Consider the following 13,465-nt stretch of genomic DNA (forward strand, 5'->3'; position numbering starts at 1 on the left):
AAAACATTTTAAAATGAAAGCTCAGAGCATAGTAATTTAGAAATTATAAGGCTCTTGCAGTCAAGCATTTCAATGCCAAGTTGTGAGATCACCTATGAAGGGGCTGTCTTTATTGTCTCTCCACTGGGTAAAGATTTGTGTTGGTAGAAATACATGGTAAAGGCTGTGAAAAGTTTCACTCTGTGGTTTTAAGCATTATCTTTCCTATTAATTACCCAGGACATTTCCGAGTGTGGTAGGCAAGTAGGAGTAAGAAAGATGTGGATTAATGTCTGGGCTCCACTATCTAACCTGTGTTACTTCAGACAAGTAGCCTAACTTCTTTGAGCCTGAGTTTCCTCATTTAGAAATGGGAATTGCCCAGAGGGTGAAGGAGGTGGTAACTCAAGGACAATAGTTAATGAACAATGCATTACCCAGAAAATAATACTGCAAACTAATGATGACAGAAGCCAACAGTGAGGCCTCATATAATCTCTTCAGGGCATTGCTTATGCAAGAGGTTGCCCTGTGTACCTCTGCATCGAAAGGTATATGTATCTATGTATCGCCGCCTTTGAATCCTCTTGTTATAAAGCATTCAGAAATACTCTGAACTCTTGATTGATTCAGACATACTAAATCTGTTCTAAGCCTGTTCAGGTTTGCAGAGCTGTTCTATTTAACTAGATTCTCCTGGCGCTAACAAATGTGGAGTTTCATATAAACTCAAAAGTAGTATGACGTGGATAGGTTCAATTTGATTTGTTATAAAACAGTGTTCCTGGGGCTAGGTTATAGCTCAGGGGTACAGCGCTTGCCTAGCATGTGTGAGGCACTGGGTTCGGTCCTCAGCACCATATAAAAATAAATAAATAAATAAATGTATTGTGTCCATCTACAACTAAAAAATAAATAAATAAAAACTTTAAAAGCAAAAAAAAAAAAAAAAACCCAGGGTCAAAGCTGATAAGTGATAAGACTGTATATGCAGCACAGAGCCTCCTCAGAAGGACATTACCATAGCAGCTAGGCACTGAGCATGTATTGGTCATCTTACTAGTTCCAGGGAGAAACATTCTAAGTGTGGAAACAGAGTGCCTGTAACCTTCTAGGAGTTTGCTCACTAGAGGAACACTGCCTTATACATTTCCACAGCCAGAATCCTTACAAAGCATCACTGGAGCTGTTAGAAATGCAGGGGCCCAGGGCCCTACTCCAGATCAGCTGAATGGAATCTGCATTTTATTTTATTTTATTTTTTAAAGAGAGAGAGAGAGAGAAGAGAAGAGAGGGAATTCTTTAATATTTATTTTTCAGTCTTCAGCGGACACAACATCTTTGTTGGTATGTGGTGCTGAGGACCGAACCCAGGCCGCACGCATGCCAGGGGAGCGCACTACCGCTTGAGCCACATCCCCAGCCCGGAATCTACATTTTAAGAAGATCCCCAAGGGATCTGTGTGCCTACAGTTAGAAAAGAAACCCTGATGTGGAAATACGAGTGCATTGGTTTTTCTCAGTGTAGGCCTTATGAAAACATGGATTTCTCATAATGATTTAAATGATCTTAAAACAACCAGGATTTGTAGTATCATTTCTTACTATTTAAAAGACACTGACATCTCAAGTTTTAGTCCTGCCAGTTTTGGATTCGAATGTTCCTATAACCCCTGATACATTTTAGTGTTGATACTGCTTAGTTTCTTCCTTTGAGCTAAGAGGTTTGAAGTTCCCACCCCCATTTGAAGAGTAAGCTTTTTTTGTGTCTCACCCTGTTTTAAAATTATTTGGTCAAAAGTGCATTTACATATCAACTTCTATATGATCTAATACAGTAATTTAAGTAAATCAAATACATGGCACTGATTATTAATGGCCTATATCTTTACTTATATGTGTTTAAAGTAGAATATGGCTGACATAGAAATAATTTTGCTGTGTTTTTATTTATTTTTATTTGAGCTTTCATGCCAGAAGATGCAGATATTTGGGGGAGGAATGTGGTAATACAAATTTATTAAAGATAGAAAAAAGTTTTAATGGAATCTTTTTTTAAAGTCAACTTTGTTGAAGTACAATTTGCTTGCAACAAAATACATCAAACTGTATGTCATTTAAAATCTGCGTGTTTTGTTTTAGGTGAATTGTACCTCAATAATGTTGATTTTTTTAAAAAAATATACCATGGAGAATTGACTTTTGTTGGAATAGTTCAGAGAAAGCCGAGAAAACTCAATAGAGAAGGAAAGTAAAAATTGATGTATTAAATGAGCAAACAACAAAACATAGCCAAGGGGTCCTGGAGGTGTGGATGTAGAGAGAAAGATAAAATATATAAATTTAGGTGATTTAGGTCCATTTTTATAAGACATTTTGTCTCTACTATTAAGATGCTGAATTTAATGTCTGGACACCAGGAACGCTGTGGAATCTTTTGAAGACCAGGCAAAAATCAAATACAGAAACAAAAAAGTGTTTTGTTCTGCAGGATCTACTAGCCCTTTCCAGTTCCCTTCTCACCTGTTCTGATCTATGTCCTCATTTTTATTCAACAGACACCTGCCTGTGCCACTATGATCTCATCCAGTGACTTTGCATCTGCATCCTGGGAGCTCATGGTCCAAGTTCACAATCCAAATGAAAAGGAGCCAAGAGACATCACACTGAGAGTGTCCGGAGACCTGCATGTCGGGGGTGTGATGCTCAAGTTGGTAGAAAAGATCAGTAAGTTCCTCTTTCTCCATGGTTTCTGTGTAGTAGAAATGCTCTTTGCTACATCACTGCTGCATAGTTGGTCTAGGTTGCCGGATCATGTAATTTCTTCTGGTCATTCATCTCACAGTTGCCTGTAGAGCACAGCCCTCTTCCTTGTTCCCCAATCTCTTCCAGGACACAGAGAAATAATGGGTCCTGCAGGAACCTCAAACAAAATCTACCACCTTTGCGAAAACTTGAGTCTTTGGTGACAAACTCATGTTCCCAAATAGGTAGAGTGCTGTACTTCCATATGGACAAAGTCCTTGCCACCAGTGATGTCTAAGATGATTTTAGGTGACATGGCATTAAACCACTGTATCAGTTCTCTGTTAATACTTGATTGATCAATGATAAAGTGCATTTGGTGCCTATGTGTCCTTTAACACTGTGTTAATCAGCCTTCTGTCACCGTGACAAAATACCTGAGGCAATCAACTTTAAAAAGGCAAGGTTTATTTTGGCTTGTGATTTCAGATGTTTTAGTCCACAGCCGGTTGGCTCCATTACTTTGGGTCTGGGGTAAGTCCAAACATTATGGCAGGAGCATGTGGTAGAGGTTACCTCGTGGTGGCTAGGAAGTGTGTGTGGGGGAGGGGGGAGAACAAGCAGGAAAAATAAACCCTTCAAAGGCATACCCCCAGTGATCTGCTTCCTACAACTAGACCACCTTCTAAGTTTTCCACCACCTCCCAGTACTGTCACCAGCTGGGGACAGACCTTCAACATGTGAGCTTTTGGGGGACATTTCAGACTCAAACTATAAAAACATTTATCTATCATCTGCTACTGTATTTGTTCAAACAGAGAAAGCGAAGTCTCTTGGGTCAGAGTCTTCACATCAGGAGGTCACCATGTCAACATTATTAGGCCTAAAATTTGATGACATTCTATTTCCTTTGTTTATGAAAAGACTTTGGTAATAGCTTCCCTATTTATGCTAATGAGATAAAGCCTTTTTAAGGAAATTGACTGAAATGTGGAAAAGTACATTTATCATAGGGATATGATTCAATTAGTCATGTAACTAATCACCCAGATTAATAGACCATGACCTGTTTCCTAATCTGTTCCCTGACCCATGCCCCAAATCTGATTTCTCCTAGTTGTTAGTCCACTAAGGGTAACTACTATCCTGGCCTCCAACATCACAGGAACAAGTTTGCTTGTTTTTGAACTTCATATAAATGTAATTATACAGGATATACTCTTACACATCTTTCACCCAACATTGCGTCTGAGATATTCACTCATGTTATTTCATTTTCCTGCTATATAAAATTTTTCCTGCTATATAATATTTCATTATATGAATCTGCCTCAGGTCTCAAGGAAAGAGAGAGAGAGAGACAGGGAGAGAGAAAGAGAGAGAATGAAAAACCACTTGCTCAAGGAAGGGGATAAGGACTAGTTATCTCCTTCCCAGACCTGGCCCCAGTGACCCACGTTCTCAACCTAGAATCAGCTGTGAAACCTTCAATAGATTAATCCATTGATGAGATCAGAGCTCCCAGGATCCAGTCACTTGCCCAAATCCCCACCTCTAAACACTGCTACGGTGGGGTCCAAGCCTTCAGCATAAAATCTATGGAGACACTTCATATCCATACAAAAACACTAGCAACCTGTATTTAGCCAAAAGAATGGTTGAATATTGACTACAAGGTTGACGAAGGAATTCATCTTTAAGCCAGTGTTGAAGGAGAGGAAAGATTCAATATCAGTGCTAACGTTGAGAGGGAGAAAACATGCAACTCTGATTTTGGTGTAGATGTTTTGAAAATGGGACTGTGGTGCTACTAGAAGACTGGGCCATTATTGAGAGAGGGAAATGTCAGCTTTACTGCACTTCTGTGTGGACTTTGGGGGCTGTTGATATTCCCTTGTGATCCGCGGAGTGTAAGGATCCATTTCCTGTTTTGTTTTGTTTTTGTTTTTTTTTTCTTTTTTGGTACCACAAATTGAACCCAGGGGTGCTTAACCTCTGAGCCACATCCCCAGCCCTTTTGTTTCTTTTTTTTTTTTTAATTTTTGAAGCAGGGTCTCAGTAACTTGCTTAGGGCCTCACTATATTGCTGAGACTGGGCTTTGAACTAGCAATCCTCCTGCTCAGTCTACCGAGCCGCTAGGATTACAGGCATGCGCTGCTGCACCCAGAATAAGGATCTATTTCTATGAGAGAAATAAGATGCATTAAACAAAGGCACATGCTTTTGGCCTTCCAGAAAGGACAGTGGCACAGAGGGATTTTAGGAAAAATAACTTCATCATTCGTCAAGAATGAAAATGTCCTGCTTCTGCTCTTCCTGCTACTTAAATGTAAATGACGGGAGGGTTCATACATTGTTTTCTCCCTGCCAGGCCTTGGTGACTGTAGAGAAGCCAAGGATTGTTGAGCCTTGAGCTATCAAAAGAGATGGGGAGCCAAAGAGGGTTGTTTATTCCAGGTTTTACTCACAGTGAAATGGATTCCGGGGGAGCCTGAACCCTCCAGAGCTCCTTCTACTTCTCCTCATTTTGCCTAATTGTGTCTTCCATCTTTGTAGACATAGCTCAAGACTGGTCAGACTTTGCTCTTTGGTGGGAACAGAAACATTGCTGGCTTCTGAAAACCCACTGGACCCTGGACAAATGTGGGGTTCAGGCAGATGCCAAGCTTCTCTTCACCCCCCAGCACAAAATGCTGCGCCTTCGGCTGCCTAACATGAAGACGGTGAGGTTGCGAGTCAGCTTCTCGGCTGTGGTGTTTAAGGCTGTCAGTGACATCTGCAAAAGCCTGAGTGAGTACCCCAGGGGCCCCTGTGCCCTTTAGACGCTAGTGTTTGCTGCTTTCTGCGTACCCCGAATGGCTGATTAGAAAACACCCGCTTTTAGGGGCTGGGGATGTGGCTCAAGTGGTAGCACACACGCCTGGCATGCATGCGGCCTGGGTTCTATCCTCAGCACCACATACCAACAAAGATGTTGTGTCCGCCAAAAACTAAAAAATAAATATTAAAATTCTCTCTCTCTGTCTCTCTCTCTAAAAAAAAGAAAGAAAGAAAGAAAGAAAGAAAGAAAGAAAGAAAGAAAGAAAGAAAGAAAGAAAGAAAGAAAGAAAGAAAGAAAGAAAACACCCGCTTTATTGGGAAGTACACCGCAAAGTCCAGATACTGCAGCCATCACAGTGCAGTTAAACCAAATAGAACATCCTTGACCCACATCAGATTCATTTCCATACAGCTTAAAACTGTTTCAAAAAGACATTTGTAGGGTTGGGGTTGTGGCTCAGTGGTAGAGTGCTCACCTGGCATGTGTTGAGGCACTGGGTTCAATCCTTAGCACCATATAAAAATAAATAAATAAAATAAAGGTATTGTGTGCATCTACAACTAAAAAAAAATTTTTTTTAAAGACATTTGTAGAGTAAAAAGGAAAAGAAGAGTTGAGAGACTCTCCTGAAGTTCAAAGGGCAATCAATAGAGTAGAGGTAAGGGACCAGGTCAGGGAGGAGAGAACAAAAAGGGGGAATACTGGGGAGTGATATTGGTCCAATTATGTTGTTATGTTTGCATGTGTTTGCATCTCATTTGCATGTGAAAATATGTAACAGTAAACTCCACCATTATGTACAATAAGAATGCGCCAATAAAAAAATAGGGGCAAAAGATAAATAAATAAATCAGTTAAATCTAGGGAGCAAAAACTAAAGAAGACCTTCATAGATAGAAGAGACAAACCATGAAGATTGCTCTTCAAATTCATTTCTTCAAACTATGCTCAAATCATTATTAAAGAAACCGCCCCCCAAAGAGTTTCTGTTAAACCCTTCATCACTGAAAGAGCTGACTTATCTTCACTTCTTCTTCTGCTGCTGCTGCTGTCTCCATTACTTCACTAACACCTGACTCCGGCAAATAGCTGTGTTCACACAATTTACCAGTGGGATTTATTTTAAGCAGAAAAGTACACTAATTGTGAATGGAAGCCTAATTCCTTATGGATCTGTGTCCCAAAGTAAAACACTCATAGAGACAACACTATTTAACCCATTTCTTCTTTTTGAGATTCCATAAAAGGAGGAAAACTGGGTCTATGAAGGTGCTCTCCTTTTATATTTTTTTGAAGTGTTTATTTTTGATAGTGTTCATATCAAAGAAGTTTGATACTAAGACCAAAAATCAGTTCTTGAACACCCAATACATCATATATCCTTGAGGAATCTGTCTCCTCCATTCAACTGTGAACAGCATCATTCAACAAATGTTTACTGAGCACTTACTATGTGACAGGCAGCGTGTTGAGCGCTGGGGAGACATTAGTGATAAAGATTGCTAGGTTTCCTGCCCTCTAGGTGCTTGCATCCTAGCAGGCAGAGGCAGATAATAGCCAATAAGTGTAATAAGAAAATAATAGAGGATGTTTTAAAAGGGGCGACGATGTAGAGAAAAGAGGGGAAGGGTGAGTTGGATTGGGAATGCCAGTGCTGCACAGGGAGGGCCAGTACAATAGCACGAGGGCAGAAAGCACTTCATGAGCCAGGTGCAGTGGCACACACCTGTAATTCCTGTGACTCTAAGGCTCAGGCAGGAGGATCTTGAGTTCGAAGCCAGCCTGAGCAACTTAGCAAGACCCTATCTTAAAGAGGGATGGGGATGTAGCTCAGTGTTTTTAGTGCCCCAGTACAGTAAAACCCAGGAGGCAAGGAAGGAAGTTGACATTTCCATTCATTGTCTTTTTATATCTGATCAACTGAAGCTAAATCCATTTAGGTTGTATGAGGTCCCCCCCCCCCACCGCCCCGTGTGTGTCAGTCGGGGGCTGTGGAGGGAGGACACAGATCACGGACTTGGAGATAGAGGTGCTGCTATTGATTTTTGTTTAATGCTTGCACCTTTAGCCAGGCTTTTTGGTTCATCTCTAGGCTTGTGCATAAATCATGCATTCTGAGGGGCCGCAGGTGTGCTTTGCAACCTGTCAGTCAGACATCCCGGGCTACTGGGGAGAGAATCAAACTGCACTGCTGGGCTCCACTTTGGTACTAAGCAGTGTGTAAACTGATTGGATGAGAGAATCTAACAGGAGCCAGTGCACTGACACCCAGGAATGCTGCCCAGGGACCCTCGGTCATCACATCCCTTGGCTTGTTCCTGGTGTTATAGCCACTCAGTGTGGTAATGGTTATTGGCAATTCTGATCAGCAATAATGCACATATTGGGTGAATGGCAGGGAAGGGAGCTTATCTTAGTCTGGGATCTATGGAAGCAGACCCCCCCAGGAGAGAAGTCAAGCATAAACAGTTTCTTAGCAGATGTTATCAGTAAACACCAGGTGTGGGTGGGGAAGTGAGATTGGAAATATCAAACCATCAAACCTCAGCTGTGGGCCACTGGGGACCTCTGACACTTCAGCGGCAGCCTTAGGGCTTACCACCCTAGGGACAATGTGCTTGTGCACCACTGAGGGATGATTTTGGAGAGCATTGCGTGCCCTGCTGGCCTCCAGAGCAAGACCTCAGGCAGAGACACAAAGGCTCTGGAAGCAGTGAAATGGCCAGCGCCCAGAAGAGGTGGCAGGGTGTGAAAAACCTGCTGGACAGTGTATGAGATAAAGGTTTTAGGGGTTTGGGGTCCACAAAGAAAAAAGGAGATGATGGGCCCTTGATTTTTTATTTTTTAAGACAAAAACAGAGGGAGGCAGGGAAAAGTTTGTGGCAAATGGAAATCACAACAATGGTACAACGTTAGTAGTGGTTGAGGCTGGCAGTGAAGTGTAGGGAGGAGGATATTATGCTATTTCCTTTGCTTTGAATGTATTTGAAATATTTTCATAATAAATTAAAAAGCAAACTAGAAATTGTATTAGACTGAGTCTTCCTCCACTATTGACCCACAGACACACACAGTTTAGAGAGTCTAAAGACAACTATTCCCCTTTTATGTCTTTAAAAGTGATTCAACTTAGTTCTGTTTACTTCCCAGGGATTTCTGGAGATATGGTATTAAATGCAGAAAATGGCTCTGAGTCTCGAAATGCTCTTTGTCCTATTTATTTTTCTTCTTTTTAAAAAAAATTATTATTTATTATTTTATTTTAGATATTAGAAGATCAGAAGAACTTTCCTTGTTAAAGCCTTCTGGTGACTTTTTTAAGAAAAAGAAAAAGAAAGATAAAAATAATAAGGAGCCCATCATTGAAGATATTCTCAACCTGGAGAGTTCTCCAACAGGGTCACCAGGTAAGTAAGATTTGTTTTAATTTGTGAATGTAGTTTAAAACCAAAGAGGGAAAATAGGCCTCTCTCTTCCCCTCAGAGGAGGAATAAAATTTTAGGATCAATGAGATGAGGAAGAGCTACCTAGTTAAGTTTGGAAATAACAAAATTTTATTTCAGACCTTTTTGTTTTCAGCAGATAAGCTTAATAATTCATTGTTGTAATTGCAAATCTTGTGTTTCTGAGAATGGAAAATTTTGGTACAGATGTCCATAAACCGGGGATACGGGGATAAAAGAATATTTAAAAAGGAGATACTTTGGATTACTCAGATATACTTTTCTCTTCCTGATTCTATTTTAGTGCAATTCTTTCCTGAATTCAAGTTCTCATTGGGAATGAGGGGAAATTTCTCCAGGTAAAAATTCTGGAGAGGTATCATAATTTTCTTTTTATATCAAAAGAATCAAGTTTCTAGCATGCTTGCAATATTGAGGGCTTTCTTGTGCAATATATTGCAATGCAAAGAATAAAAGAGGTCTGTGTACCTTATGCAAACTTGAGCCAGATAATTAACTTGCCGTAATTCTTAAAACTGGCCAAGCACTGCTATGTGATTCAGGAGTACCTGAAACATATGTTGTACCTGCACTCTGTGAGGTCCCCAGTTCTCTAATAGCATCGAGGCTTCTGTTGAAATAAGAGAGCTTTGAATTAGAAAAATGGTCCCCAACATTTTTTATTTGAGGAAACTTTTATATCTTTGAGTTCCCAGAAACTGAATATACAGTAGACAAGGTCTTTGTCTGTATATAACTGATCTCCTAGCCATCATAACCCCTCTGATCATTCTAAATGATATAAACATTGAAAGTCAAATTTCATTTTAGTGTAAGGAATGGGAGTACTTCTTTTTTTCTAAAAATTCCCACCTGAATCTCTCATGAGATCCATCTTCCTCTTGCTTTGCAGGAAGTCCTGGCTTATACAGTAAGACCATGACTCCTACCTATGACCCCGTCAATGGAACTCCGGCATCCTCCACCATAACTTGGTTCACTGACAGCCCTTTAACAGAACAAAACTGCAACATCCTCGCATTCAGCCAGCCACCCCCGTTACCAGAGGCACTTGCTGATATGTACCAGCCTCGGTCTCTGATTGATAAAGCCAAGCTTAACTCAGGGTAAGGACGTGACTTCTGTTTTGCTTCTCTCTTAGTGAGAGAGTTGTCCCGGAGATCAGGGAGTGTTTAAGTTTGAAGTTAATAGTCCTGGGAATTGTGCTTTAGTAGTTGACTTAAGCAGCAAAAAAGGCATAAATGCAGCCTGTGGTCTGAATGTACCTTTCAACTGTGATCAAATCTGTGTGATTGGGTAACTCAATGGATTGATATATGTAAATATAATTCTCTTCTGCTCCAGGTGTGCAAAGTATGCTTTATGGAATGTCTGTGAGTAGTTTATGAGTATGTTGGTTTTCATGAACCAGTTGGGGAGATCCAAGGTGGTCCACCTGGCTCACGTTGTCCCTGTAGGCCTTCTAAGGGCAAATCCGGGGCCTCTGTTTGAAATGTTCTCAGAAAATACACCCACACGGTTTCTCAAACCACCATTTCTTTCATTTTCCATTGCCCACCAGACAGAGTCAACCTTTTTAACAGCAGTCACTCTCCGTAAGACCTGACTCCCATGGGTGTCTCTGTATCCTACTGGGACCTCCTGTCCCTCAATGTGCTTCATGGGGGGTCTGTTTCTGTCACTGCTCCACCTCCTGTCTCTACTTCTCAGTCTCTGAAGGCTCAACCACAGGCCTCTTCCTGAGTATCACTAATCCAGGTTGATCAGTCACTTCCCTGACCTACCTTAGTCCACTGTCACCTTCTTCCTTTATTATAAGTCTTGACCACGGCCCCCCACCCCCCAACCCGGCCAAAGATTTGTCATCTCCTTTAGAAAGGAGATTATATCTTGATTATTCTTGCTATTCCACAAGGAGTAATAGAATAGGAGTTCAGGCCACTTCTGTTCAGTGGTATTCGGTGATGCTCAACCCCACAGCATTTTGTTACCAACTTTTAGTCTCCATCGCTCTACCCCTCCCCATTACCCAGCTTTTATTTTTCAACTTGAAAATGAGACCATCAGTACAAGAACCACAAGCCACATAGAAATATTTAAAATCTAAATTTGGAGTAAATTAATTAAAATTAAAATGAGGCATTAACCTCATTTAATGCTCAGCAGCCACAGATGGCTAAAAGTGAATACACTGGACAGCACAAATATGAATATTTCCCTCAATGCAGGAAGCACTAGAGAGTAAGATAGGCCTAGCTTTGGAGTGAACTACCTGGTACCAAGGCAGTTGGGACAGATTGCCATGCTGGCTCCACCACGTGACTGCGACTTTGAACAGATCGCCTAACGTCACCAAGACTCAATTTCCAGGCAGGTGCCGTGATATACGCCTATAATCCCAGTGGCTCAGGAGGCTGAGGCAGGAATATCTTGAGTTCAAAGCCAGCCTCAGCAAAAAAAGAAAGAAAAAAAAAAAAAAAAACAAGTCACTGAGCAACTCAGTGAGACCCTGTCCCTGTCTCTAAATAAAATAAAAAATACAAAATAAGGCTGGGGATGTGGCTCGGGGGTCGATTGCCCCTGAGTTCAATCCTCAGTATCCAAAAAAAAAAAAAAAAAAAAAGACTCAGTTTCCAACTGAGATAGATAATAAAAACTGCCTTTTTCCTTCAGTGGATTACTTTAGAGTGTTAATGAGAATGAGAGAAAAAAAAAATATATATATATATGTGTATATATAAAACTGCATTTTAAAGTGTTTTAAGGTGACATATATTTACATGTCATATATACCTCATCTTTACATATACATGTCATGTGTGTATCATATGTTCATAAATGCATATAGTGTATGTCATATATACATATCTATCACCTTAAAACACTCTCAGATAAAATGTAATTATAAGCTATTATTATGTGCTTACTAGTTTTTTGCAATGTTCTTATTCTGCCTCTCTTCAAGGGTGTATTATGTGTGTGTGTGTGTGTGTATAGTGGTATAATATGTAACATAATATAATGAGTACATATGTAAAATTGACTGGCTTTTAAAACACCTCCTGTTGTTTTCTAGTTGGCTAGATTCTTCACGCTCCCTTATGGAACAAGGAATCCAAGAGGATGAGCAACTGCACTTACGATTTAAATACTACACTTTCTTTGATTTAAATCCTAAAGTAAGAAAACTTTTCGCAAGAAAATATAAAACTTTTCTCTCTGTGTCCCCTCTCTCTCTCTCTCTCTCTCTCTCTCTCTCTCTCTCTCTCTCTCTCTCTCTCTCTCTCTCTCTCTGAATGCATAGAAGTGTAAAACTGAGTCATTTCATTATCAAAATTAGGATCGATTTGTGGGGTCTCTTGATCTCAGCAGGGTTAGACTGACACACATATACTGGTTTCTTAGTTTTCATCTCTTGGTTTCTCGAGGGCAGCTCAGCTGTCCCTGGGTTAACAGGAGTCTCCTGGGATCGTTATGGCCTAGCACATTCACAGGAACGAAGGGATAAGAGCAAACGTTTCCCAGCACTGGAGCCCTGATGCCACAGGAAGGAAAGGAGCTGTCAGAGGCCAGGTCAAGGGCAGGTTCCCATGAATGTCAGAACCACGAGGTGGTGCACACAGGACTGCAGCGCTAAGAAGTCTCTGAGAGAAAGTGTCATCTGTACGAAAACTCTAGCTGGCCACCCCCTCACTCTCAGTGCACACTCCCCCCTGAAATGTATTAGGACACCGAATCGGGGGAAATAAGTGCTTTGAAATTCTGCCCTTTCTGTGCTCCAGATGAGCCATTTGTGGGGCTTCGAGTCAGCCACTAAATGGCAGAAAATGTAAGCTGGGTGACAGGTCCTCTTACACCCGTGTAAGCTGGGTGACAGGTCCTCTGAGTGCACAGCCTTAGTGCATCTGTTTCTCCTTCCTTCTTGCCTTTTGCTCTTTTTCTGTCTCTATGGATTTACCTCTTCTGGATAGTTCTTATAAGTGAAATTGTACGATATTTGTCCTTTTACATCTGATTTCATTCAAGGTTCATCCATGTTGTATCATGTATCAGAATTTCGTTACTTTTTAAGGCTGAATAATATTCCATGTGTGCATATATCTGCTTATCCATTGATAGGCCCTCAGGTTGCTTCCTTTTTTTGGCTATTGTAGATGATGCTGCTATTGACTTTGGTATACAAGTATCTGTTTGAGTACCTGCTTTCACTCTTTTGGGGTAGATCCCTAGGAGTGGAATTGCTGAATCATATTCTGTGTTTAACTCTCTAAATACCACCAAACTGTTTTCCATGGAGCCTGCACCATTTACTGCACAAGGGTTCCAATTTCCCCACATCCTCACTAATACTAGTTCTTATCTTGTAGATTAGAGCTATCATAGTGTGTGTGAGAGGTATCTCATGTGGTTTTGTATATTTAATCTTTAATCCTTCTATCATTTAAATTTTGGAT

General features: G+C 40.7%; 1 protein-coding gene across 2 annotated transcripts in view; it reads left to right on the forward strand.

Annotated features, from left to right (window-relative positions):
* Fermt1 (FERM domain containing kindlin 1) overlaps positions 1–13,465 on the forward strand; it is a 39,759-nt gene that overhangs the window by 1,329 nt on the left and 24,965 nt on the right. Inside the window, exons 2-6 of one of the 2 annotated variants that reach the window (XM_078051431.1) lie at positions 2,538–2,706; positions 5,283–5,516; positions 8,814–8,954; positions 9,904–10,117; positions 12,088–12,190. In XM_078051431.1, the coding sequence (XP_077907557.1) occupies positions 2,556–2,706; positions 5,283–5,516; positions 8,814–8,954; positions 9,904–10,117; positions 12,088–12,190 (843 nt within the window). In that variant the 5' untranslated portion in view covers positions 2,538–2,555. Of the gene's footprint in view, positions 1–2,537; positions 2,707–5,282; positions 5,517–8,103; positions 8,317–8,813; positions 8,955–9,903; positions 10,118–12,087; positions 12,191–13,465 lie in introns of those variants that run through there. The other variant, XM_078051432.1, reaches the window with a different exon arrangement.

The sequence above is a fragment of the Ictidomys tridecemlineatus genome, chromosome 5 (genome assembly GCF_052094955.1).
Source record: "Ictidomys tridecemlineatus isolate mIctTri1 chromosome 5, mIctTri1.hap1, whole genome shotgun sequence".
NCBI classification, from domain to species: domain Eukaryota; kingdom Metazoa; phylum Chordata; class Mammalia; order Rodentia; family Sciuridae; genus Ictidomys; species Ictidomys tridecemlineatus.